At 43.5% G+C, this 25,263-nt stretch overlaps 1 protein-coding gene and 1 long non-coding RNA gene across 6 annotated transcripts in view; one reads left to right on the plus strand and one right to left on the minus strand.

Annotated features, from left to right (window-relative positions):
• The window catches only part of TTLL7 (tubulin tyrosine ligase like 7), a 72,339-nt gene that overhangs the window by 38,801 nt on the left and 8,275 nt on the right, over nt 1-25,263 (plus strand). For 3 of the 4 annotated variants that reach the window (XM_053391925.1, XM_053391924.1, XM_053391927.1), the window contains 11 exons: nt 1,504-1,598; nt 4,549-4,696; nt 4,797-4,870; nt 7,253-7,388; nt 8,445-8,531; nt 10,393-10,582; nt 11,788-12,062; nt 15,142-15,270; nt 18,204-18,284; nt 23,084-23,244; nt 24,993-25,166. In XM_053391925.1, the coding sequence (XP_053247900.1) occupies nt 1,504-1,598; nt 4,549-4,696; nt 4,797-4,870; nt 7,253-7,388; nt 8,445-8,531; nt 10,393-10,582; nt 11,788-12,062; nt 15,142-15,270; nt 18,204-18,284; nt 23,084-23,244; nt 24,993-25,166 (1,550 nt within the window). The remainder of the gene's footprint in view (nt 1-1,503; nt 1,599-4,548; nt 4,697-4,796; nt 4,871-7,252; nt 7,389-8,444; nt 8,532-10,392; nt 10,583-11,787; nt 12,063-15,141; nt 15,271-18,203; nt 18,285-23,083; nt 23,245-24,992; nt 25,167-25,263) is intronic. The other variant, XM_053391926.1, reaches the window with a different exon arrangement.
• Nucleotides 22,391-24,956, minus strand: LOC128415572 (uncharacterized). Of its 2 annotated transcripts, none has more exons than XR_008330992.1 (2): nt 24,805-24,956; nt 22,391-22,560 (listed from the first exon to the last, which is right to left on the minus strand). It is a non-coding gene; the product is annotated as an uncharacterized LOC128415572 (long non-coding RNA). The 2 variants fall into 2 exon arrangements; XR_008330993.1 differs by having other exon boundaries at nt 22,391-22,599.

The raw sequence follows: 25,263 nt of genomic DNA on the forward strand, positions 1-25,263 counted from the left end.
ATGTCCTACATGAAATCAACGAACCGGTCCTCCAGTTTATGCTGTCTAGAGCTTCTTTGCGAGAGCCATGGTTGCATGACGTCTTTCGCTTGTAAGTGGGAGAGAGAACGCCATTGTCAACACAAGAAATTGTCCTAGGTGGCTCATACATGACTAGATTGAAGAGAATGATATGGTGTGCCATCAAAGGAGGATACGCAAAAGTCGAGGATATGCAAAATGGCGAGTCCAGAGAGGAAGAAGACAGAGGAGGGTAAGGGCAAGAGAAGGAAGAGTGTGCAGCTGAAAACTGGATGATGAACATGGCAGGTTGGAAGCAGATTCTAGATACAGCCTTGATCCTAGATGCACAGGTGGAAGCAGTGACTAGGAGTGCTCATCTACGTCCACCATTCACACATCCTTTCTTCGAAGAGCTTATAATGTATGTGATAGTCTTGTCCCAGTGGGATTGTTAACATACCCTACACAGGTTTGAAAGCTTCTTTTGCTCTGGAATGCAGCTGCCACACTGTTAACTGAAGCTGGAAAAGTTAAACCTACAGTCCTAATATTACATCATATGCACTGGTTTCCACGCGGGTGGTGCTGTGGTCTAAACTACTGAGCCTCTTGGGCTTGCTGATCAGAAGGTCGGCAGTTTGAATCTGTGACAGGGTGAGCTCCCGTTGCTCTGTCCCAGCTCCTGCTTAGCAGTTCAAAAGCACACCAGTGCAAGTAGATAAATAGATGCAGCTGCAGCGGGAAGGTAAATGACGTTTCTGTGCTCTCTAGTTTCCGTCATGGTGTTCTGTTGCACCAGAAGTGGTTTAGTCATGCTGGCCACATGACCTGGAAAGCTGTCTGTGGAAAACGCCGGCGCCCTCGGCTTGAAAGCGAGATGAGCGCCACAACCCCATAGTTGCCTTTGACTGGACTTAACCGTCCAGGGGTCCTTTACCTTTTTTTTTTTTTACTGGTTTCCACACAAAAAACAAAAAAAACCTGAAGGCGTCCCTTTTGACTTCAATGTTCCAGACAGTTTGAATGACACAGTTCAGATGTATCCAAACCTACCCTGATAATCTTCTGATGCCCTTGTGTCCCTGGGCGGACAGACACAAGAGACAGGGCCCTCTTCGCAGTGATGCCAAGACAGTGAACTTCCCAAGTCGAACAGGAAGGAATTATCCATGGGCTAAGAACCCTCAATAATCAAGAAATCTGGTTCCTCTCAGTGTTTGCACTCATGGGGATGATTCGAAGTGTGTGTTTTTGGTGAACACATGAAGAATCCCCATTCAGACCTTGGGGGTGAAGCTGGGGGGGGGGTCGGGGATGTTGGGGCCTGCATGCATGCACCCCCCAATTATTACCAAATAGTTTGAAATAATGCTTGAGAGAGGGGGTGTTTGGCATTTGAAAACTGGGCCCCAGTGTTATGTCTGTGTGAGAGCATACCTCACGGTTATTTTGTGGATTAAGACATTTCTGGAGATGTTCTGTCCTCTATAATTTTTTCAGATTAACCGAGCCCCGAGCTTTGGTACTGACCAAAAAATAGACTATGATGTGAAAAAAGGTGTCCTGCTGAATGCATTAAAGCTGCTCAATATAAGGTAAAATTACATTTCCCCTGTTGTTCTTTTCGTTAGTTGGTTGTTGTTTTTTTGGAGGGGAGAGGGAATAGAGATACATTTACATCGTGATGTACCAAAGTCATTGTAAATGTTCCATAGGAAACTTGTGGTTTATGTTAAATTCTTCTGAGCCAAAATTAACATTGTTCCCTCATCAGAAGATACGTTAGTTAAATCTTTTGTTTGATGCGGGAGCTGTAGAAGGCCCAGGCAGCTTCTTCAGACAGCACTCTGATTTAAATTTGCTACCCACAGTAGGAAGATCTCATGTTGGGGCTAAGTTAAGTCATGAGAGGGAGTCACTTTTATAGTGACCATAAAGATGGTAAAGGAAAAAGCCTTGCTCTTTTCCTGTCATCAAAGGGAGCATACCCTTATCTCCCAAATTCTGCTTCCTTGGCGCACAATACTACAGACTTTTAACGAATTGCGTCCCTCCCTTTCTTTCTTTTTAGCTATAGTAATATGAATTTGTCTTCATTCTTTTATTCATTTCAGTTTGGTGCTCTTTGGCTGTTTATTGAGACCTCTAAACAACTTCATTTAACAGAAGCTTTCTGGTGCCGTTTGAAATCCAAATTCCTTCAGACGTGCACATTCTGTTGGGTTAGCTCAGTGCTATGGGAGTAATTAATAAAGGAGAGAAAACTGCAAACGAGAAGAAAGTTTTTGCAGTTTTCCATCCTACTTTTTAGAATGCTTTCAGCTGTAAATGTTTTATGGGCGCCTCCTCCCATGTGATGCATTTCCTTCGCTGTCCTCATTGGTGTGGATTATTTATTTGGTTTTATATATATATATATATATATGTGTGTGTGTGTGTGTGTGAGAGAGAGAGAGAGAGAGAGAGAGAGAGAGAGAGAGAGAGAGAGAAATGATTGACAGCTAGAATTGGAGCGGAAATGTATTTAGCTTTATTTTCCTTCTGGCATGAATAGGTTTTTTGTGTAGTTATTATTTTTTAAGTTGTTGTAATAAAGATGCAATAAAATACCACAACTTGATAAAACGCCACCGCGAAATAGAAAAAGGCAGACACATTCCCGTTCCAAGATCCTTTCTGCTGACTCCAGCTTTTACATTCCCCAAAGGAAGCTTTCCAGTTCCATGCCTTTAAATTCTCCTCTTCCAGTCAAGCTCTTTTCCCTGTACCTGGCCCTGAATACCTTCCTCCGCCTTTTCCTGAACTGCTGCTCACAGAGGAGATGGGCTGAAGCGGCAGCTTCTATTCCTGCCACTGCTGCTGGCTGCTTGCCTGTTCGTCCCCAAGGGCAGGTAGACAAGCGCCATTGCTTTCCCCCCTGCCCTACATTCTCCTGGCCTGCAGCTGATCCTCAGTGTCCTTCCCACTTTCTTGGATGGCGGCCTGCCTTTTCTGGCTGTCCCAGCAATCCGTTGGCAGTGGAAAGAGCTGTGCTTCAGGAAAGCAAGGCTGGTCTCCTGCTGATGTATTTCCAGTATGTATCTGAGCTCTTGGGAACACCAGAACATGTGGCCGACAATTCAAAGTGTTGGTGCTGACCTTTAAAACCCTAAACAGCCTTGACCCTGTATACCTGAAGGAGTGTCTCCACCCCCACCATTTGGCCCAGACACAGAGGTCCAGCGCTGAGAGCCTTCTGGCGGTTCCCTCGCTGCGAGAAGTGAAGTTACAGGGAACCAGACAGAGGGCCTTCTCGGTATTGGCACCCACCCTGTGGAACGCCCTTCTATCAGATGTTAAGGAGATAAATAACTGTGCACCTTTTAGAAGACACCTGAAGGCAGCCCAGTATAGGGAAGTTTTTAATGTTTGATGTTTTATTATGCTTTTATATTTCTTTGAAAGCTGCGCAGAGTGGCTGGGGCAACCCAGCCAGATGGGTGGGGTACAAATTGAAGTGTAGGTGGGTTCCCACAAGACAAGACATAGTGATAACAGCAAGGACCTTTATTGAACTACATAACTGAAAAACAGAGACATAGCAACTGCTTATATACATTTCTGAAGGCCTGGGCCACTCCCACTCCCAACGTGATTGGAAGTCTAAACTTCCAAGCTGTGAATCATCACTTGGAGTTTAAGGGCCAATGGCAGAGGCCCAAATCTTGAAATGTTCTGCGATTGGATATCATGTATCGAATCAGAACACAGGAGTTCGGAATCCTTAGTCCAGACTCAAGGTCAGGCAAACACAGACCACTGAATACATAACACAAATAATGGAATTATTATTATTACTATTATTATTATTTATTAGAGTGTGCAGGCAATCAGCGAAGAGTGGCTGCTATTGAAAGGGAAGGCAGGCAGCTTCTGCTCACACTGCCAGTCAGTTCCTTGGTACAGCTGCCAGTGCCTCTGCTCTTCATTTCTCAGGCAATGGGAGTTGAGGAAAGGAACTTTCCCTTCTCTGAGGGAGCTCATGGAGGGCACCTTTCTCAGAGGCCTCTGAAACCTTGAACCATCCCTGATGGTAATGGTGACTGTGGATGTCGGGTGGGGGGAGGGGAAGACACTTCCCTTGCCTCCCAGCAGGTGAGTTGCCACTGCAAGCTCACCGACAGGCCCCTATGCCATGAATTTTTTTGCCCAGTAGCTCCTATGCACCAATGTTTTAAAGGCCTAGGAGAAGGTGAGACCAGATGGCACCCCTCTTTGATGGAAGAAGAAGAGTTTGGACTTGATATCCCGCTTTATCACTACCCTAAGGAATCTCAAAGCGGCTAACAATATCCTTTCCCTTCCTCCCCCGCAACAAACACTCTGTGAGGTGAGTGAGGCTCAGAGACTTCAGAGAAGTGTGACTAGCCCAAGGTCACCCAGCAGCTGCATGTGGAGGAGCAGGGAAGCGAACCCAGTTCACCAGATTACGAGTCTACTGCTCTTAACCACTACACCGCACTGGATACATTGCTTCTCTTTCATCGCTGTGCTTTTCTGTTTCAGGACAAGTGATAAAAGAAAAAACCTAGCCAAGCAGAAAGCAGAAGCTCAGAAGAGGCTTTACGGCCAAGGCTCCATGAAAAGGCTGTCGCCGGTGTCTTCCGACTGGGAGAAACAGCGCCGTTCCCTAGAAAGGAGGAGAGAGGAACTGGTAGATTGCTTTTCTCAAATAAATGAATAAGCAAGCCTCTGTTTTCTGTCCTTCCTCAAGGAACATGTTTGATCATTTCTTAAATGTTCTTGATTTTCAGAAGGAGAGACTGGCACAAGTGCGCAAGCAGATCTCTAAAGAAGAGCACGAAAACAGGCACATGGGGAATTACAGGTAGCTATGTCATCTGGGCTTCCTATCAGGAATAAATCTTGGGTACCGTTGCTTTGTAGCAGGTGAGCGTGGTGCCTCAATCCCATTTGTGCAAAGGTGCTTTTCTGTCAATGGCTGAAAGGGATGGCATGGATATGACTAGGAAGTGCTGCCAGTTATTGAGTTTAAAAATATTTACCACCAGCAGCAAGATTTACATCTGGTGCAGAGGACAGGTGCAGCACTGTTTTGCCGCAAATTGCGATTTGGCAGAATCAGGAGGTGTCCTTGGAGACAGACATTCTTTGTCCTTCCTTTGTCCAGAGTGAATTTCTTTCTCTGCCCTCCTGCCCTGGTTTTAAATCTTGGTCAAGATGAGAGGTTATCGACTGTGATTATTGAGAGTGCGTATATTATTCTAAAGCTATGATCAAAAGTAATAAGAAGCATGGGGGAATTTGCTGCGGGTTAGGGAGGAGGGCGAGGAAGGAACCATGCACTGCCATGGCTTTGCATATTTGCAAACTACTGAATTCAGGAAGCCTGCACCCAGCCTTAGAGATGAAAAGGTTATTGTTTTAGTGAACTGTTAGTTTATAATACTCAGCAAATAATGTCAGTCAGGTTTGCTTTCGTTTTGGCATTTACATTATGATTCTTTTAAATTCATAAACTTTGTTAGGAACTTGATAGGTGGACAGAAAAATACTTGTAATAACTAACTAACTAAAACTAACTAACTAACTAACTAACTAACTAACTAACTAACTAACTAAAACTAACTAACACAAACATAAGACCCTGGATTACCACTCTAATTAACTGTGAAATATAAAATTACTTATTTCCAGACACTACAGTGAAAACATCCATTGGGTGCTCTGGTGATTTCTGTCCCTGAATATATTTCTTTCTTTTCTTTTCTTTTTTTGCAAACTCAGAACAATAGGGTTGAATTATGAAAGCAAAATATTACTGATTTTTTTTTTTAATGAGACAGATCATGCTCTGCTTTGCTATCAATTGATAGTGCACCTGATGAAGTAAGGTGTGTTTTAATGGAGCTTATTCCCAGTCGTACTTAGGATTGGATCCGTAAATCACAGAAGAGGCAGCAGCCTTTCCCAGTCCAGTTTCAAACTGTATTCCAGAGACCCCTAGGTTACCTGGAAAGCTTATCAGGAGCTTTTTACAGTCAGAAGATCGGTATTGGTGGACAACCGTCTTTGAAAGGCAGCTTTCCAATCATAGGTACATAGGAAGTTGACTTGCACCAAGACAGAATATTTATCTATCTAGCCCATTATTTTTTTACACCAACTGGCCTGCTACTCTCAAGGGTTTCTCCCAAAGAATCATCTTTATCATCTAAGGGTTTCACCCAAAGAATCTTCTTTATCACCTTACCTGGATCTTTTAAGTAAAGTTGGCAGGGATTGAACCTGCAGCCTTCTGTTTGCAAAGCATGGGCTCTGCCCCCAAGCAGAAACTTGCCCCGTAGTCAGTCTTGCCTTGAAACGCACAGCCACAGGGAGGTGTTGAGCATCCTTGGGTCTGCTCATTTAGGGCAATGAAATGTCCAGTCGACATGGGCACTTCAACGGTAGGTCCACAGGATTCCTGTAGTCCTTTGTACATTTATTTATATGGGGCCATTGCTCTTTCAAGAGTTTTGTGAACAACAACAAGCCCCTGCCCCCAAATAAAGAGAGCCCCCAAAGTCTGGATGAATTCTGCTCCTCTCACCTCCCCAGCTGTCTATGGCAGTCTTGGGCTGTTGGATGGTATAGCACAGGTGCTAGACAAGGCAAGAGGGGTGGCTGGCACCCTCTTCTCCCAGCCTTATAGAAAGCAAGAGATGGCTCAGGACGGATTATTGTTTTTCAAGGATAGCAGTGGGATCTCCCACTCCTTTTTGCAGCACCTCCTGCCCCTTAAACTCAGCCTTGACACTTCTGAATTATGAATGCAATATTTTGTTAATGTTTCATGCCTCGCGCATACCTGACGTTGACATTTCAGTGAGTATTCAGCGTTTCAAACCTTCCTCTCTATCCATAGAAGAACTAGCCCTGTCCCATTTTTTTCTTTGCTTTTTATAGCTCGTAACACCTATCCACACCCCTGTTAAACCACACATAGAGTAATTGGACTAGACTTAGTCCCCACCAGTGTATGCTTCACGTTGCTGGTGAACACTGAACAAAACCTACCTCCGGAGGTTTTGCGCATAAGCCTCTGGGATCGAACTAATACGCACATCTCTGTGGTATGAATGGAAGCTCACTTCCACTTCCCCACTCTAACATGACTCCTGTTCATTTCAGTGCAGTGTGTGGTGACCTTGTTGGATTGTGGCTACACTTCATAATTTCCCCTCTCCTTCTTCTGTTTAAACCGTAGGCGTATTTACCCTCCTGACGATAAGCTGCTACTTGAAAAATATGAGGGCTTGTTAGCCGCTGCCTTTCAGACGTTCCTTGCCGGTAGAGCAGCTTCACTTCAGCGAGAGATGAACAACCCCCTCAAAAGAATGAAGGTGACCACTGATTCACCCAATTTGCATTTCTGTTCCAGGGATGGGTAATGTTATTGGACCTCAACTCCCATCGGTTTCAGGCAGAATGGCCAATAGGGATGGCAAGAGTTGTCATGTGACAAACAGTGGTGCGGCAATAAAACCACTAGCACATTTTCAAAGCTAAGCAGGGTTTGGTATGGTTTCAAATTGGATGGGGGACTGTGTGTTGAGATTTCTGCATTGCAGTGGGTTGAACCAGGTGACCCAACTCTGCAGTTCTATGATTCTACAAATACCTGGATGGCCAGAGCTTCTTCACCCCTCTTTTGTTCCATGATGTTGTGTGGTGCCAAGTCTTCCCATAAGCACGGTGGAGTTTTTCAGTAGGGTTCCCTCCAGCACACAATTCCTCCAGCTTATGGCAATGAACTGACTGCGTTCAAGGCCGGTGTGTGAAAGGAAGTGTCAACGAGATAGTTTCCATTCATCCAGATGTTCCAACACATCTGCCAAAACTGGACATTCCATTGGCTAAGCATTATCTCCAATAATGTGCCTTCTCTGTGAGTGTCTGTCCATTTTCAAATGGCTCCTAGTAGAGAGGGGTTGTGTAATGATGTGTCTTTGAAAGCTTCAAGGAGACGTTTTGGGAGATGGAAGAAACATCTCCCGACATCCTGGTCTCCAAACTTGGCAGTGGTCCTTTGACGCAACCGCAAATCTGCAGTTTCCCCTCATCCCACGTAGAATTTTTTGATAGCATTCAGATGAAAAGCTGTGCTGGAATCCCTGTGCCATCATCCCTGCTCCTAGTGTACACCTACTGGCATAATTTTCTGCTTACCACCTTGAAAGGCATGTATGCGAGAAGATTCTTTTGGCATCAATTGGGCATCTGTGTTAGCTGTACCAACCTAATTAGGCTCCAGCAAGCCTACAGTAATACATAATGCCTTCCTTTTGGAATCTAGCCTCTGCTTGATGAGAAGCAAGAGGCCATGTTCATAATTTTGTGTGCATTCCGGCTTTTTATATTAATCCAGAGATTAAACCCCCACCCATCCCTTTTTTTAGGAAGAAGACATACTGGATCTTCTGGAACAATGTGAACTGGACGATGAGAAGCTAATGGGCAAATCTGTCCGGCCACGTGGCCCGAAGGTATGTCACTGCATTCTAAACACCTCTGAAGTTTGGGACTGGTAAAATCAGGATAGCACTCCCGTGCTGCAGACAAGAAGGTTAATGCCACAGACTGATAGGAGGGTTCCCTGCCCTTGGGGAACAATTTCAATAAGACTCTAATACTTCCCTTTACTTTTTGCTAAAACAAAAGACACCCCAAAACTACATGGATTGCAAGCGGGATGTTTCTTCTGTCTTCCCTTCCTCCCTATTTTGATTTTTGCACTGAACTGGCCGTTTATGTCCTCTAGATGGCACATTTTCACTTTCTTACAGGAAGTACTTTTATGCTAAGCCAGCTGTATCTGTTTATATACTCCCTTGCATTGCATCTCTTTTAGAAACTGCATGTTAACGTGATGTCAAATAACGCACATGCACATTATATATAACAGACACACAAACTCCCAGGCTGACAGTGTTGTGGCTCGTTTCCCCCCAGTGCATTCTCTTCCTCTCTGTTTCGCCTCCAAGTCTTATATAGTTCTGTTAATTCAGTAGGTGGTGGCAGCTACTAGTAATAACTAGGACATTTTAGGGCAGGTTTTGCCCCAGTAGTAAAGCTGGGGCTTTTAGTCACCCTTTAATTTTGCCTCCCCCAGTGACCCCTTTTGGGGCACCCGGTTAAGGACCAAGGCTTAAGGATTCTCTGAAGGACAGCTGGGTACATCACTACCCTCAGCTGAACGTGCAGCACAGCTCTGCAAAGATAAATTGCTCGTTTTTATCTCGAGTGACCTACTTTTCACTTAGAAATCATCCGAAAACAGGCAAATAAAAACCCAACAGCTCAGCTGGTAAAGAGATTAACCGTCATGGCTGCGAAGGCCAGTGGGGCAGTCTTCTTGCAACAAATGTTACATTTCCAGAGGATTGTTTGTGCTGATGTTCTGTTTTGCATCTGCTTTATGGAGGGAGGGAGGACAATTATCCGACCTTGTGAGTGGTTCCTGTGGCTGTTTTGTGTCTCTCTCTCTCTCATATTTTGAAAGATAAATGACCCTGACTGGATATAGCGTCCCGTGTGCATATGGGATTACAGTGAGGCTTACCGGGCCAAGTCTTGTTTTCATTGCTTAGGGTTTTATCCCCCAGTGCTGTCTGGATGGTGTGTTTTATTTTATTTCCAAACCTGCTTTATAAAACCTTGTTTTACCTACATTGGAAACATTATATGAATGAGTGTGGCTTAAAGAACTAAGCATGTGAAACCCCTTTTCCTAAAAGAGGTCTAGTGGACATGTATTACATTTCTCTCACCAATATTACACCGGCATTTTGAAAGGGGAAACTTTAGGGCAGTTTTGGGGGACCTGCAGCCCTCTTGGTATTCTTTGGGTCTATTTATTGAATCTTTCCATTGTTACCAAACTTTAAAATCAAATCAGTGTGTGTGTGTGTGTGTGTGTGTGTGTGTAAAAGTGTGTGTGTGTATGAGAACAATACAGAGATTCAGTTCCCACATATAGGAGATTATTTACTTTTCCATGCTACAATCCCATTGGGGCTGGCCCTATTGTTAGGCAGAGAAAGGTTGTGGTCTCAGGCAGCTGAATTTGTGTGTCATTATTTGTTACCAAAGTATTTTTACTGGCAGGGAAGCCACACGTGAGATTTTCTGCCTCAGGTGCCAAAATTATGCACCTTCGCTTGGGTGGGGGAGGTGGCACCATTTGCTTCTCCAGTGAAGGAAGCAAAATGTATTGGGCCTGACCCGGTCCCTTGCAGTGTCACAGAGGCTCCCAACCCCCCAGAATGAAGTAGGTTACAGTGAAGGGGGCGGGAGAGAAATGTTAATACATTTTTTTTCCTTCCCTCTCTCCATCTTTCTCTCCAGCCCTTGTATTCCATGCCAGAGAGTGCGCAGTTCTTGAAAAAGACCAAGAACAACAGCAGCGGCAGTAGCTGTGAAAGCAGCAGTGATCTATCTGAATGGGAGGAGGAACCCGAAAAAGAATATGAAAATGCAAAGAAAGAGAGGAATGTCTCATTTGATGTTGAAGACAGGAAATTAATAGAACGATCCAGTAAGTTAGATAAATACAAAGCTAATGAACTTTTGCAGAAAGCATGCATTAATATTATTATTTTTCAAAATGTGTGCACATGGTTGCTGAATCCGAAAAAGCCACTGGGGACCATTTATGGATCTGAGATACTGAGAATGTGAGGTCTTCTGAACTACCCCCTTACTCAGCTATCTCGTCTGTGTCCCCGCCTCTTTCCACGTGTATAACACAAAAATGCACCCTGAATCATTTTAGCGCTTCTCAAAATATCTATGGATATAATTTGAGAGTCTCACAGTTTCAGCTCTGCCTGCTTTCAGTGTCACGGAAAGTCACGTCTTTCTTTTTGCTGCCTGTATGTGTCTTTTCGTTAGAAAACCTATCTTGCTTTTTTCCATTTCTAAGGAAACGCTTGGGGTGACTCATATCAGTAAAAACCAATCTAACAGTCAATGATGAAACAGCCAAAAGGCATCGGGGGGGGGGAGGAAAGAAAGAAAGAAACAGAACGATAAAGAGGCAGTAAACAAAGAAATTCAAGCTCTAGTCACACCAAAAGCTTTCTCAAGTAACAATGTTTTGAGTCTACAGTGGCACACTGGTAAATAGAGGGCCAAGTGAACCTCCTAGGATAGGAAGTTTCCATGTTGTGGGGGCCTCAGCAGAAAAGGCTCTGTTGGACAACCCTGCCAACTGTATCTCACAAACCGGTGGGATGTAGAGAAGGGCCTCACCAATATATTATCATTACATTGCTGGGGATTGATTGGGAGGTTGGAAGAGGCAGTCTTCTGGTCCTAAGCCATTTCGGACTTTAGAGGCGATAACAAATTCTTTGTGTAAGGACCAGAAACTTTGGCTTCTCAGTTTTCCTTCACCCATCCCCGCCGCTCAGTGCTTACTTCCGAGGCAAAGAACTGGGGCATTAGAAGAAGGGGGAAGAATGTCAGGAAGGGAGCGAACATGCCTCTGATTGGCTCTTCCTCAGCAGTGTAGCGCATCTTGGCTCTTGCCTGGCGCATGTCAGCAGGAGAAGTGTGGGTAGACAAGGCACTCAAGCAGAACTGGGACTCTGTAAGGGAAAAGAGGGATCCCAGAAATGTCCTGGACAGGTGAAGAGGTTGGGAATCCCTGTTTAAAAAAACACACAAAAAACACATTGGTTTGAGAAAGGGAAAAAGGGGTGTTTCGCTTTTCATTTACTGCGTTGTATCTCTTTGCAGGCAGAATGCATTGGAAGCGGCCTCTTAAGAAAGTCCCTTCTTACGTATCGCCCACGCCGTTGTCAGGTCCTATGAGGCGTTCTGTGAGCTGCCCTCGCTCCATTTCAGTCTTGTCTATGCAAATGCAAGGCGCCGAAAACCGCCCTTTCTCAGCCAAGAATTTGGTGCAGCTTTCTCGCCCGTCTTCTGTGAGTAGGTCACACTCTTTAAACAGAGGTTCATCTGCAGGCAAAATGTCTCATACTGCCAACCTGGGTACTGTACATTCTCCTGTGGTAAGTTAGCAAATCACACCTGGAGGTGAATTGTTTGGGATTTGGTGTGGTGTCCTCTTATTATCCAAGCCTAAAATTTCTAGTTCTGCAACCAGCAATTCACAGGTAACTTAACCCAAATGAGTTTAAGATTCATAAATGTTAACTAAAGATTATTTAAGCATCCTATTATACACACCAAATGAGATATATCCAATCCATTTTGGAAACTCAGAAGGTGTAATTCAGATATGCTGAATTTGGTTAATTCACACAGCCACGGTTTGGATAATGGGTGTGGGATTTTATTGTGTTTGAATGTTATTTTGGTGATGTTTTCCCAAATATTTTTCAAGTCATGTTGGTTGTGGTTTATTTTGAAAAATCTGTTGAATTGATTCCAAATCAGCATAGATTTGTTCTGTAGCACTGGTGATTACAACTAACCTTGCTTCTCAATTGCTACTTTTATATGTACAGCATTAGAACATTGAAAAATGATGTTGTTGTTTTGGCTACTATAGTAAATTACAGAATTTAATCAAAGGAAGCCAGAAATTCAGGCACAGCCAAATGACCAAATACAGATCATGATGATTATAGAGATGTTGTTGTTGTTGTTGTTGATGTTGATGATGATGATGATGATAGGAGAATGAGAAGACACATCTGTTCAAATCTTCCCAAGAACCATTATATGTGTTTTACAGCCCAGTGTTTTATAGATTTCCTAATAATATATGTGCAGAATATTTTCTTGCGATTTCTTACACCAGTACATATAAACATACTCAATTGTTCAGTGGCTGCACAGCCACACTGGGGTGGAGGCTGGATGAGGCAAGATGAATGATATTTGCAGGCAAAGAAATGTTCTTACCTCCCTCACCCACAAGCTTCCTTCAAGCCATCTTTTACCAGAGTGGTCCATGAAGAAGCTACAGGGAATGTTCAGGTTCCAGAACCCAGCAATAACGAGGACACTTGTAATCAGGGGGCCACTGAGCCTGAAGCTGGCAGGCAGGAGCCCACTGAACCAGCTGCCAGAGCACTGGAACCTTTTGAGCCAGAGCCTCATGGGTACCTTCCAGTGGGCCCGAGGAACCACGTGTCTCCCACACTCCCACAAGGAGTGCACCAGGATAGAGCCCATGGAATGTAGGAGACATCTTCAGACCCAGAGGGTTGGCCCTTGAAGAGACTTATCTTTTCCACAAGGGGACAGAGGCTAGGAGAGGTGGATTGGAGACAGAAGGTCAAAGGCGATTGCTTTGCTGCCAACCTTAGCTGGAGCAAGTTGCTCACTAGTAGCTCTCCGTGGTGCTGCAACGAACAGCCTGCCTTGCTCCATAGGTCTCCTCCACAGGGACATGACATTGTGGAGCTGGAGGCCAGCGAGTGTGGAGCTTTGGTACTCAACCCAGATTTGGGACTGCAGAGGGGATGGGAATCATCACCTATAGCCGAATGCTTTAGCTGAGATCCTTGCATTGCAGAGGGTTGGACTAGATGACCCTTGGGTCCCTTCCAGCTCTAAGATTCTGTGATTCTATCTATAGCTCCAGGTTTTGTAGGTAGTTCTCACTCTCCAGAGGCTGGCTTCCTGCTTGCTGTGGTGAGGGAGCAAATGCGTGAGGTGACTGAATCATTCCATGTGGCCGTGTATGTACGTTGACATTTTTATTCTGACCTCATGGTTCTATGGGACCCCGATGGAGGCTTATAGGATAGGACAAAAACAGAAATTGGTTCCTGCATCATTAAACTGCTATAATCAGAGGCCTGCAACTGCAGCAAATAAACGCAACCAACAATAAAATAGAACAACCTTCTGTTACGCAAAATTGAAAGTTAAAAGTAACCCAAAGCGATCTTTAAGCCGGCTGAGGTTTTTCGCATGAGTTAATGTGGTTCTAGGTGAGAGTATAACAAGGCTTTAAAATGAAGTCTGTCGCCTATATGGAACCCTTCTGTCACTGTAACGATGTACTGAAAATGTGGTGCCCATTTAAATGAATATTTAGTGACTCTTCTTTTTTAAAAAAATGGAGTGCTACATCTTCTGGTAGAGAGATCCTGCTTAAGCCCCGTGTTATTTATCTGACAGAGCAAGAGACGTATTTCTTTTAATAATGTGAAGAAAATCACTTGCAGAGTAGGAGGGCTAAATACTGACAGCGAGCTTATAGTTTTACGTTATTGTTGTGTAATTAAGAATAATGTACTGCAGCTGACCAACAGCATGAAAAAAAATCGATTTTTTTTAATTTTTTAGATTGCTGGAAAACTAATCATTTGGTAAAGATAAAATGTTTGTTGTGAATTGTGAGATAAAATAGATTTAGTGAGTCGTTGCTGTTAGATTAAATACCGCTTCCACAGATCAGCAGAAACTGAGGTGGTGATCCCAAACACACTTAGTTGGAAACACGTGTCAGTTAAATCAATTGGATTTACCTCCGAAGAAAAGTGGTTAGGGCACTGCTATAAATATTGAGGAATATATAAATGCCAGCAAAGCAGACGCTAATGTCAAAGCAATACATTCTGCATCATTTTCAGAGCTGTTTTACTGTACACACATCCTACAAAACTATAATACTAAGTCCAGTATTATATATTGCTTCGTTACGATCTCTTGTTTCAGCATTAGAAATCTTGCAGATGCATCATATACTTTCGATTCTATATATTTCATTTACTGTATCAAAGGCCCTTTTTAAGATCCATAAAAACAGCACACACAGAGAGAGATCTTCCAAGTTATTAATCATTTTATGCACTATAATGTACTGATCAATACAAACATGCCTTTGCCTGAAGTCTCCTCCTCCTCCTCCTCCTGGAATGTGTCTGTGTTTTGATTCATGTTTGCAAAGGTTCTTTTCCACAAAAGGCAGTGAAATCCAAGATCCATTGAATTCTGTAGCATACTCCCCGCAATCCCAACATTTTGTTTATGTATTTTGGTTTTGAATTTCCCCGCTCGGTTCTTCTAAGCAGAACATTAGCAAGAAAAGTGTTCCTCACCTCTGCTTCTCATGTGACTTTGAAATCCCACCCCGCGACACAGCCAGATAACACTCTTCTCTCTTGGCAGACGGAAAGACAACAGAGAGCCAAAGAGCAAGAAGAGGCCCTCACAAAGGAGTCGCTGGTCATTTTCACTAGTATGAAGATCCGATACCCAGGGAAAAATAATGAAGACGCAGAATTAATACTTGAAGACGTGAGTATCGGAGAAGGGAAAATTATAAGCAACCGGGTGTTTATTTGACGACGAGGCTACAAAGGTGATGGACGAGGTGACACTCTTTAATGAGGGCATGTTCCTTACCCACACCCCAGGTTCCCACTCAGTAGCAGAATCCTCTGCCTTTGCACCACACTGTCTCCATAGCCATCACTGCGTATGTGTAATATAACAGTGAAAAACATCCACACAGTAAACATGGTCAGAGAAACGAGGGGCTTTAGTATCCCCAAGCAACCTTTGTTCCAGCCCTTACCTATCCTGCTTGATGAGTTTTGCTGAAATCACGATTTGATGTTGGAAAGGAATTTTCTCCAGGACATTTGTTTGGTACAGTTTATATCCTGCCCTTTATCCAAAGACCCCCAGGGTATTAAGAACATAATTCACACAGCATAATAATGAAAACATAGCACATAGCATAAGAATACGCACAGCAAAACAATAAAATAATCCTAATAAACTTCTTCTTGGGCCACGCGGCTTGGCTTACTTGCCTGAGTCATATGGAACTCTGTAACTTCGAAGCTAGGCACATCTCTTGGCGGGGGAGGATCAATGGGTGGAAAAGACTTTTGTTTGCTTGAGAGGCTGCCCGTCAGAGTAGACAACATTGAGCCAGATTCATTTTAGCCAGTGTGGTGCTCTCCAGATAATTACTGGACTACAGCCGGATCGACACTGATTTGAAAAAAACACTTTAAAAAACCTGTAATGTATCTCTCAATGCAATTTCCCATTGACGATGGATCACTGCTCTACAGTGCCCTCTGGTGTCACATTTTTATAACACATTTTTAACATTTGAACTGACCAGTGTAGGTTAGTTAGTCCTCCCATTATCCCTGGCCATTGGCCACACTAACTGGGCTGATAGGAGTTTGCGTCCAACACCATCAGGAGAACAAAACGTTGGCCTCCCATAGATGGACAGATAGCCTGACCTGGTATAAAGCAGCTTCTCATGTTTCGTGGTTGGTTCTTCAAGCACCTTTGGAGATCTGGATCATGTAAGGTTTTTCCTCTTGAGATTTTGGCAGAAGAAGATCCTGACTTTGGGCCAGTGGTTAGACAATGACTCGTAGATGCACCCGCCCCTCCAAAAGCCAGTTCAACATAGTTCCCTCCATGTGGAAGCAGCAGCTGCGCCATTTCCTTAGCTATGCCGGCTATCAAACCATGCATGCATGCTGCATGCACACATGCAGCTGTTTCCACACTCACAGGTGACCGCGAGAACTTTTCTCTAGATGCCACCCTTAACAGCAACCGCTATGGCCATACCCATGGGCACTCTATGTTACCCATAAGATTGTACGGAAGGCAGGGTTTGGGCAGCTGACGTGCTGGAGAGATTGCAGTGAGAGCTAACAGGATGGTACCAAGTTGATCAGACCAGCCACCCTTCCCAGACTTCTTAATACCTTTGACAAAACAGACACCAGGCTATTGATTTGACCTTCTGTAAAATGCCAAATGTACTCCCCTGCGGTTCACTTCTTCTGACGTTGGCATCTTTTTGAAACTTCCGTTCCTTTTTTTTTTTGTATATAATTTTTATTGAATTTTTTGTTTTACACTTTAAAGTATTCATTTTTACATCTTTAAAATATCTCTGACTTCCTTTCTTCTCTTTCCCATGGTTCATTTTACATACCATAAAGCCCTGCATATTTTACAAAAACTATACCATTCAGTATTCCATTATTGCATCCGTCAAAACTTATTTACACTGTTGAATTTATCTTAATGCTGCCTGCGTTTTCAGCTGTACACAATTCTATCCCATATATCCAATAAACGTTTTCTAATCTTCTCTAAACATATGTTCTTCTTGTTCCTTTATTCTATATGTTAAGTCTGCAAGCTGCGCAAATTCCGTCAACTTAAGTTACCATTCTTCTTTGGTTGGGACATTGCTCGTTTTCCATTTTTGGGCTAACGAAACACGGGCCACAGTAGTGGCATACATAAATAACCTTTTTTGACACCTGGGGGAAAAAGTTTAGTTCCGAACCTTGCTAGGCTGTTCTCACCCAGTGGCTTTTTACTCCTCCTGTTGTTGTTTAGCAGCAGAAAAGGTCCATAAGCCTAACAGTATTGTTTTTCTTTTCCTTTTGCTCTTCTGTCCCTTTGACCTGTAAACTGGGACATTTCAAATGATCCCCCTCCCTTCTTCACCCACCATCCTTACGGCTAGTTTTTAAACCATCCCCACAATCTTTCTCAGTTACTCTTTGCACCATCTGGTGGTGCAGCTTGAAATACTACTTGGTAGAACTACAGATCCTTAACAGGCTTCTGTACAGTGGTATCTCGGGTTACAGACGCTTCAGGTTATAGACTCTGCTAACCCAGAAATAGTACTTTGCTTCAGGATGAGAACAGAAATTGTTCTCCAGCGGCGCGGTGGCAGCAGGAGGCCCCATAAGCTAAAGTGGTGCTTCAGGTTAAGAACAGTTTCAGGTTAAGAACGGACCTCCGGAATGAATTAAGTACTTAACCTGAGGTACCACTGTATTGCGAAGTACAGGGTGAGTCCTTTAAAAGAGGCCCTGTGGATACAGAATACACATGTTCTACAGGGCCTCTTTTAAAAGACTCACCCTGTATTTTTTATATACATTAAAAAAACCCCACCTTGCAGTCCACAAATGTGTGCTACAAAGCAACAGTTTCAAAAGTGGGACGCATTAGGAGGTACGCAGTTTGGCCCTAACCGTATGGGCTTATTTTCAGACTATTTTCACATGTGCATGGCTGCCATTTCCCTTGCTTTATGGTGGCTGGCATTTGTCCCCATTAGAGCAGTTGCACCGATGGGGAAACATCTTATTGTACCTATGGCAGTAGTTTGATTTCTTCAGAAATAACATCATTTTAATTGATTTTTTTTGTCTTTTATACAGATTATGGATAATTGGAAATTCCATAAATCAAAAGTGGCCTCATATTGGTTAATTAAACTAGACTCTGCAAAACAGAGGAAGGTGAGTGGTGCATACTCCTCTCATAGTGTGTTAGCCATTAGAAATAACACTTTTAATGAATTCTTAACTGCATTGGTCATTTATCTGGTAATGTCTTATCTCAGTTGAACTTTTAAAAAATTGGTATTCTTGAGGGTCAGTAAGAAGCAGTAAGTATTGTGCCCATTTTTAAAGGTCGTTTAGGTTGCCAAATCCATAGGTCAGTTCAGATGTAGCAAGAAACCAGGGTGCCTCACTAGAAGAATGATCCGCAATAAGCATCTTGTTCACAGGCCTTTCCCTTTCCTTCCTCTGACACACCTACAACGAGGAGACTGTTTTTATTTTAAACAAAATCATATTTCTACAACACTGTTCCCTGTGGCACCTGAACTCTGGAAACTGTGGTTTGCTTCAACTCTAGCTGGTGAGCAAATTAGATCCCGAAACCACTGTTTAATCTTGACTTCTTCTTATTAACAAGAGTTTAAACAAACCATGGTTTATAGTAATGGAAGCCAAAAGTAGTTCTCTGGTCCAAGGAACTGGAGTGTCACAATCAGCAGGGGTTTTTTTTGTGGGGGGATCAGCCTGGATGGCTCAGTTGGTTAGATCATGGTGCTGATAACAGCAAGGTTGCAGGTTTGATCCCCTGATGGGACAGCTGCATATTCCTGCATTGCAGAGGGTTGAACTAGATGATCCTCAGGGTCCCTTCCAAGTCTACTATTCTATGAACTACTAGGTTAGAAGTATTTCACTGATTGCACTGATTCCTGTAGTTCTGCTTCCTCTTGCATAGCTCTTCAGAATTGCATATTCAACCATCCAGTTTTCTCCAGTGCAAGGCTGTTCTTAAAAGCACTGTAGACTGTGTTTTCCGTGTAGGATGAAAACACACACACACACACACACACACCCTCCCCCCAAACAGTAAGTGTATCTGCTTTCTTCCTCTGACAAGTATAAGTGGTACCCCAGGCACACAGTCTGGGTCAAGATGATATACTAGGTCATTACGAAGAAAAATGGCACTTCTGCAAATGGCGGATGTCTTTGTTCAGCTTGCAAAGACATGCCTGATGACTCAGGGGGCTAATATTACCTGAAGCGCTGATGAGCTCTCGACGTCTTTTGGCAGCAGTGCCTTGCCGTAGGCTTCTCCGTGTGTTTAATCCTAACCTCTTTGAGCAATCAGAGTCATTTTTAAGGATGCAGTTAAACAGATCGCTTAAGGTTTCGCATTGACCTTGAGGCCCAAGGTTTTCCGAGCGTGACGCAAAAGTACAGAAGCTCGGCCTGTCCATATGCCACCATATGGGAAGGGAACTGTTGGGGAGAAGGACAGGCAACAATAACAAATATAGTCGAAGGCTTTTTTTAAAGATTTCAATTAAGGGGCGTAGCTAGTAGTGGCATAGCATATAAGATGGAGGCAGACACTCTAGCTGCAGAATGATCTGGCAGATACACTAAATGGTCCATCACCTGCTGGTTTATGTGTTAGGGGTAAGGTGAGCTGAATGACTAATATCCACATATTATTGAGGAGTATATGCACATTGTTTCTCCACGAACAGGTCATTGTGCACATTTCCTGATTCAACGCATGCATTCTCCAGCAGACTTTTGCACATCTTCTGGGCAACGTGGATAATCTGAGAATGTGCCTGTGCACATTATCCCAAGGATGCAATGCTAGAGATGATGCATTATTGCCCAGAGGATGTATAAAGGTGCAGTACATTGGAAAGTATTAATAGTTGGATAAATGGCGGCATTACTTGAGCAGGTCACCTTAGCAAGAAAACTATGCGCAGGTTATCTTGCAAGCTTGGATAGTTAGGTGAGGGTTTTCTCCTGGTTCTTGCGCATAGGAGGTACATGTGATCGTTGTGGGAGCGAATCTCAGGACTTTCGTATCCCTTCCACTCACAAGCAGAGCCATTAATATTAGCCACGGTTTAGTACTGTAAAAATGGCTGTGCAAAGCAGGCCTCACAGTCTGCCTGCCGTAAAAAAATAGAGATGGATCAAAAGGGCAAGGCTTCCTTGTGTAGGCGCTTAAATGTGGAGAGATTGTTCTTGTGAAGGTTCTGCACAAGCAGGATTCACAGTGCGGTTTTGTATTCCGATTTCGGCACCTTTCAGCTTGACTGTAATCTGCAATTTGCAGGAAAGTTAAATAAAAAAAGGACAATTTCCTTCTTTTTCTTTTATAAATGACAGCAGATTGTAGTTACAAAGCACATATGTGTGCTGTTCTACAATCTTTCATATTTGGGGGGCAAAATATCCTTTCTTTTTGCAGAAGGTGGAAATCACAATAGAAAACACAATTGCAAAAATTGTGCAGTGGCCGTTCCCCTTGTGAATCTTAATTCCTGTACATTGTATATAAACTTACCTGTGGATGTTCAGGCTTCTGTGAATCCTGACATACATCTATACTGGTCTGTTTAAGAAGTGCTAATTTACCTTCCCCACCCTGCCAGCTTCCCTGCCCCCCCCTTTTTGGCTGAATGCCTTCCTAAATAAGTTCCTCTTGAAATCAGAATCTTTAGTTAAATTCATATGCAATTAGCCTTAGAGGCACAGAACGGTCCCTGCAATCATTTTATGCTTATGGTTTCACATTTTGATGTTGAGTGGAAGCTGTTGGTCCAGCGTTTAGCCTATGAACCTCTAACCCTCATTTGCAGAAGATTGGAATTGATAAGTTAATTGTGCCAAGAACTGAGTCAGTGACTTGTAGTCAACACACTGAAATGAATTGAAATGAGGAAGCTAGTGTCCTAAGGCAAAGTGAGTTGATTTCATGTGAAGGGAGTCTTAATTTATCTTCCCAAGCTCTGCATGTATCCCCGGGGTAGATTCCTGTGGCAAAAGTTCACACGCCGTTTAAAGCGCCTTGCTATGCCACTCACAGAACAATCCCATAGATGTTTACTCAGAAGTAAGTCCCACTGAGTTATTTGGTGCTTGTCCCCAAGTAAGCAGGTTTGGCATTGCAACCTTAGTCCAAGAAACCAGCCCTATGGCCCACAGTTACGTTATTAGCTGGGTTGTGAAAAAGAGGTAGAACTACTCTGAATGGCAGAAAAGATTGGATTGAGCTTGATGACAGAGTGGTACATGTTGAAACACACACACAAAAAGGAAAGGCAAATTAGAGTTTATACGAGAACCTTGCAGCTCTTTTCTCCCCAGCTTCTCTTATAAGCTGAACACAGTGGTAAAAAATTCCCAATTCAGTTTGTTTGTTTTTTTAAAAATAGTGTACAATGGTACCTCGGGTTACATACGCTTCAGGTTACGGACTCCGCTAGCCCAGAAATATTACCTCGGGTTAAGAACTTTGCTTCAGGATGAGAACAGAAATCATGCTCCAGCAGCCCAGCGGCAGCAGGAGGCCCCATTAGCTAAAGTGGTGCTTCAGGTTAAGAACAGTTTCAGGTTAAGAACGGACCTCCGGAACGAATTAAGTACTTAACCCGAGGTACCACTGTATAGGGTTTGGCTGCATTAGACCATTGTTTCCTTCTGTTAAACTGGATGTGGGCATTATTTTAGGTGGAAAGACAGCATTGAAACTTTGAAAACAAGCACTGTAGTGCTAGTCTGTAAAATGCAATTAAGGGTAGGTGCAGAAGAGGAGTGGTTCTCCCAGAGGGGCAAGCCACAGCAATAGATTCCTGACAGCAGCATCCTCTGCCACCTACCAGGAGAAAATGGGGTTAGATAGGGGCTGTGTGAATGCCTTGGCAGAGCCAATCAGTGGTCCATTCATTCAAGCAGCCCTGACGTCCCCCCTCCCTCTCGTCCCTCCCTCTCCCTCCTCTTACTAGTAAGCAACAGTGCTGCTGTTGTTTGAGGGCTGTTGCTGTGGTTCTGTCCCACCAGGAGACCTCCTCCCGGTACTCGAGTAACAGAAAACAGGAACCGGAAGTATATATTTTCGCAACGGGGCGAGCCTATTTTTCACCTGTGCTTAAAATGCCAGCGATATAATGATCAGCAAATTAAACGCTAATTAATTGCTTGGTTATCTTGTTCCTTCCTCTGTGTGTCAAGCACAGGCTGTTTGCCTTTTTAAAAAACAACAACAAAGTGCAGCACAAAATTAATTCAAGTGAACGTTCATTCCTTGCTTTATTTAAAAACAAAGAACGCATGCAAATACAGCCAGCAGAAGCATTTCAGGTTTTGTAAACGTTGAAAACCTGCTCTGGAGACGGAGGGGGAATTGATCTCATGACATTGCAGGCTTCTCAGTGTTGGGTTTAGCTGCTTTAGGCTGAAAAACAGGAAGAATTGGGTTCCTTTGAAGTCGATCCTTTAAGAAAAAAACCGAACACATCTCAGCAAAACATGGTAAATGGGCTCACCACTCAAGTTATGCAAGTCTGGAAGCACCCCTGTGGGAGTGATTAGTTGTGATTAGCAGAAAGTTTTGATACACAATTCAGAGAAATCAAAGTGTACTCAGAGTTTGTCGAAACCTGTTCATCCTCCTTATGGATATCCCTTTCTTATCCACAAAAAGTACTTTTGTTATTCTCCTCGCAAATGAGTGAGATAAAATGTTCTTCACACGCCTAATAAAATTTTGATCTGATCTCATTTGTTTCAATTGCAGGCACTTGTCATAACCATGTGTCAAATTTTAAAACCTAGCCTTTCATCTTTGTCTTTTTGTCGTTGGTATTTTAAGTATTTATTCCTAGAGGCTTGCTGGCACAACATTGGTCTTCGAGTTTTTGTTTTTTAAGTATTCCTTTATTTACTTATTTATCTGCTTACTATAATTCTTTCCTCAGGTTTTAGATATTGTGAAAGCGAGCACCCGCTCAGTTCTGCAGCGTGTCTGGGGAGTTTCAGATGTTGAATGTTTACATTTGTACCGACTCCTTAATCGTGTGTTTAATCGCCTGCTATGGAGCCATGGTCAAGGTCTGTGGAACTGTTTCTGCAATTCAGGGTAAGAAGCAATATATTACCTTGTAACTGTCATGACTTTCCTTAACATAAAAGCACCATTTTTTTTAGTGCTGCGGGTTTATTATTATTATTATTTTCTCATAGTGAGTTCCTTACTAAATCTTAAATGTTCTCAGAATTTTCTTCCAGAATGGTGATGGTTTAGAACTTTTGATAAGGATGGATGGGACCTCCTTGAACTCCTCAACATCTGTGTCCTGTTCGATTTAATGGTCTGCGCTAAGACCGCACAGATTAGGGTGTTTTACTGCTTGGCTGCCTTAACTTTTGCAACCAGAATCCCTGCTGCTCTGTCCCTATGGCAGGCAGAGTGGATGTTGGCTAGGGCAAGAGAGGCATGTGTATGTGTGGCTGGATGGGAAAGAAGTGTGGCAGCTCCAGGGCCTGGCATATTTATTTCCCCTACCTTCTTAGGGATGTGTTGAGGGAATATGCAGTATCCAAATCTTCCTTCAATCCACTTTTCAGTTGCTTCTCTCCCCCCTGGCCATTAGAGCACCAGTGGCGAAGAAAAGGCAACTGTGGAGTACATTATCTTTTGGGAGAGACCGGCCGTGCAACCCTAAGCATGTTTGCACAAATACTCTTTCTGGTAAACATCAGTTCATGCACATATTTATTAAACAGTGCTTTAAAAAATGGAGTCTCAGCTTCAGGATCTGTCCTTCCAGTGAGCACTCAGGGCTGATTACCTATCCATTCTTAAGGAAATCAGCCCTGAGTGCTCACTGGAAGGACAGATCCTGAAGCTGAGACTGCAATACTTTGGCCACCTCATGAGAAGAGAAGACTCTCTGGAAAAGACCCTGATGTTGGGAAAGATGGAGGGCACAAGGAGAAGGGGACGACAGAGGACGAGATGGTTGGACAGTGTTCTCAAAGCTACCAGCATGAGTTTGACTAAACTGTGGGAGGCAGTGGAAGACAGGAGTGCCTGGCGTGCTCTGGTCCATGGGGTCACGAAGAGTCGGACACAACTAAACAACAATGCCAAAATAGGCTTCCAAGCAGTCAGAGTTGGGATCTATTGGTCCATGTATCAGACCAATATATTGGGAAATCCATTGGTAAGAACAGAAGGGCAAGCTTTGTGACTTCGCTGAGCAAAAACTGGGCCATCCGCTCTTATGACTGGCATGTACCAACCAAAGCTTATCCAGTTGGATGCTTCTCCTGAGGATCCAACTCAGCAACAAGGATCCTTTACAGACACATCACATTTAGGGTTGTTGCTTTTTTATTCCATTAAAACATTGCTTTTGTTGTTGTTCCCTTCATAAGCTAATATAATGGCTGTCCAACATGAAGGTCTGTATTCCAGTCATGCTTTTGTTTAGCAACTGTTATGATGCTCCATCAGAGACTTCAGATGGTTGCACAAACCCTTGATCTGCGTCCTGCATTTTATGAAAGCAACGTCAATGTGGCGTATCTTATGCCGACACTAAAGGGTTCTGCCATTGAAGCTTCGAGACGCTCGCCGAACGACTGGCTTGTGGGCTTCTCCCTCCCCGCCCCCGAAAGCCGAAGGTTAACTTACTCATTTGTGTTTTATATTTCCTACCGTCTGCTGGTGAAATAGGGTAGGCTCTTTACTGTAAATGGGCAAGGTCGTGCATTATTCCTCTTCCTTCTTCCATGGCTAAATCTCTCCTGTAGAGCAGTAAAGCTTTTAGATTGCTATTTGTGACAGAAAACATGAGGTCATGTCTGTTTCCATGCCAACAGGAGCTCCTGGGAGACGATATTCAGTAGAAGCACAGAAGCGGTGACTGACGATCAGATCCAGTGTTGCCAACGAATAGTAGATCTTTGTAAACAGTGCCTGCTAGTGGTTTACAAATACTCTGCCGATTCCAGAGGGTCCCTCACTGGAGTTTACCCTGACTGGGATGACACAAGGTATACACACCTCCTTTATTTTGGCTTCGTATAATCTAACATTAGTTGCAATGCAGGGTGGCAAGGATTTGATTAGGTTGCTCTATGTGTTTTAATT

The sequence above is a fragment of the Podarcis raffonei genome, chromosome 6 (assembly GCF_027172205.1).
Source record: "Podarcis raffonei isolate rPodRaf1 chromosome 6, rPodRaf1.pri, whole genome shotgun sequence".
Taxonomy (NCBI): domain Eukaryota; kingdom Metazoa; phylum Chordata; class Lepidosauria; order Squamata; family Lacertidae; genus Podarcis; species Podarcis raffonei.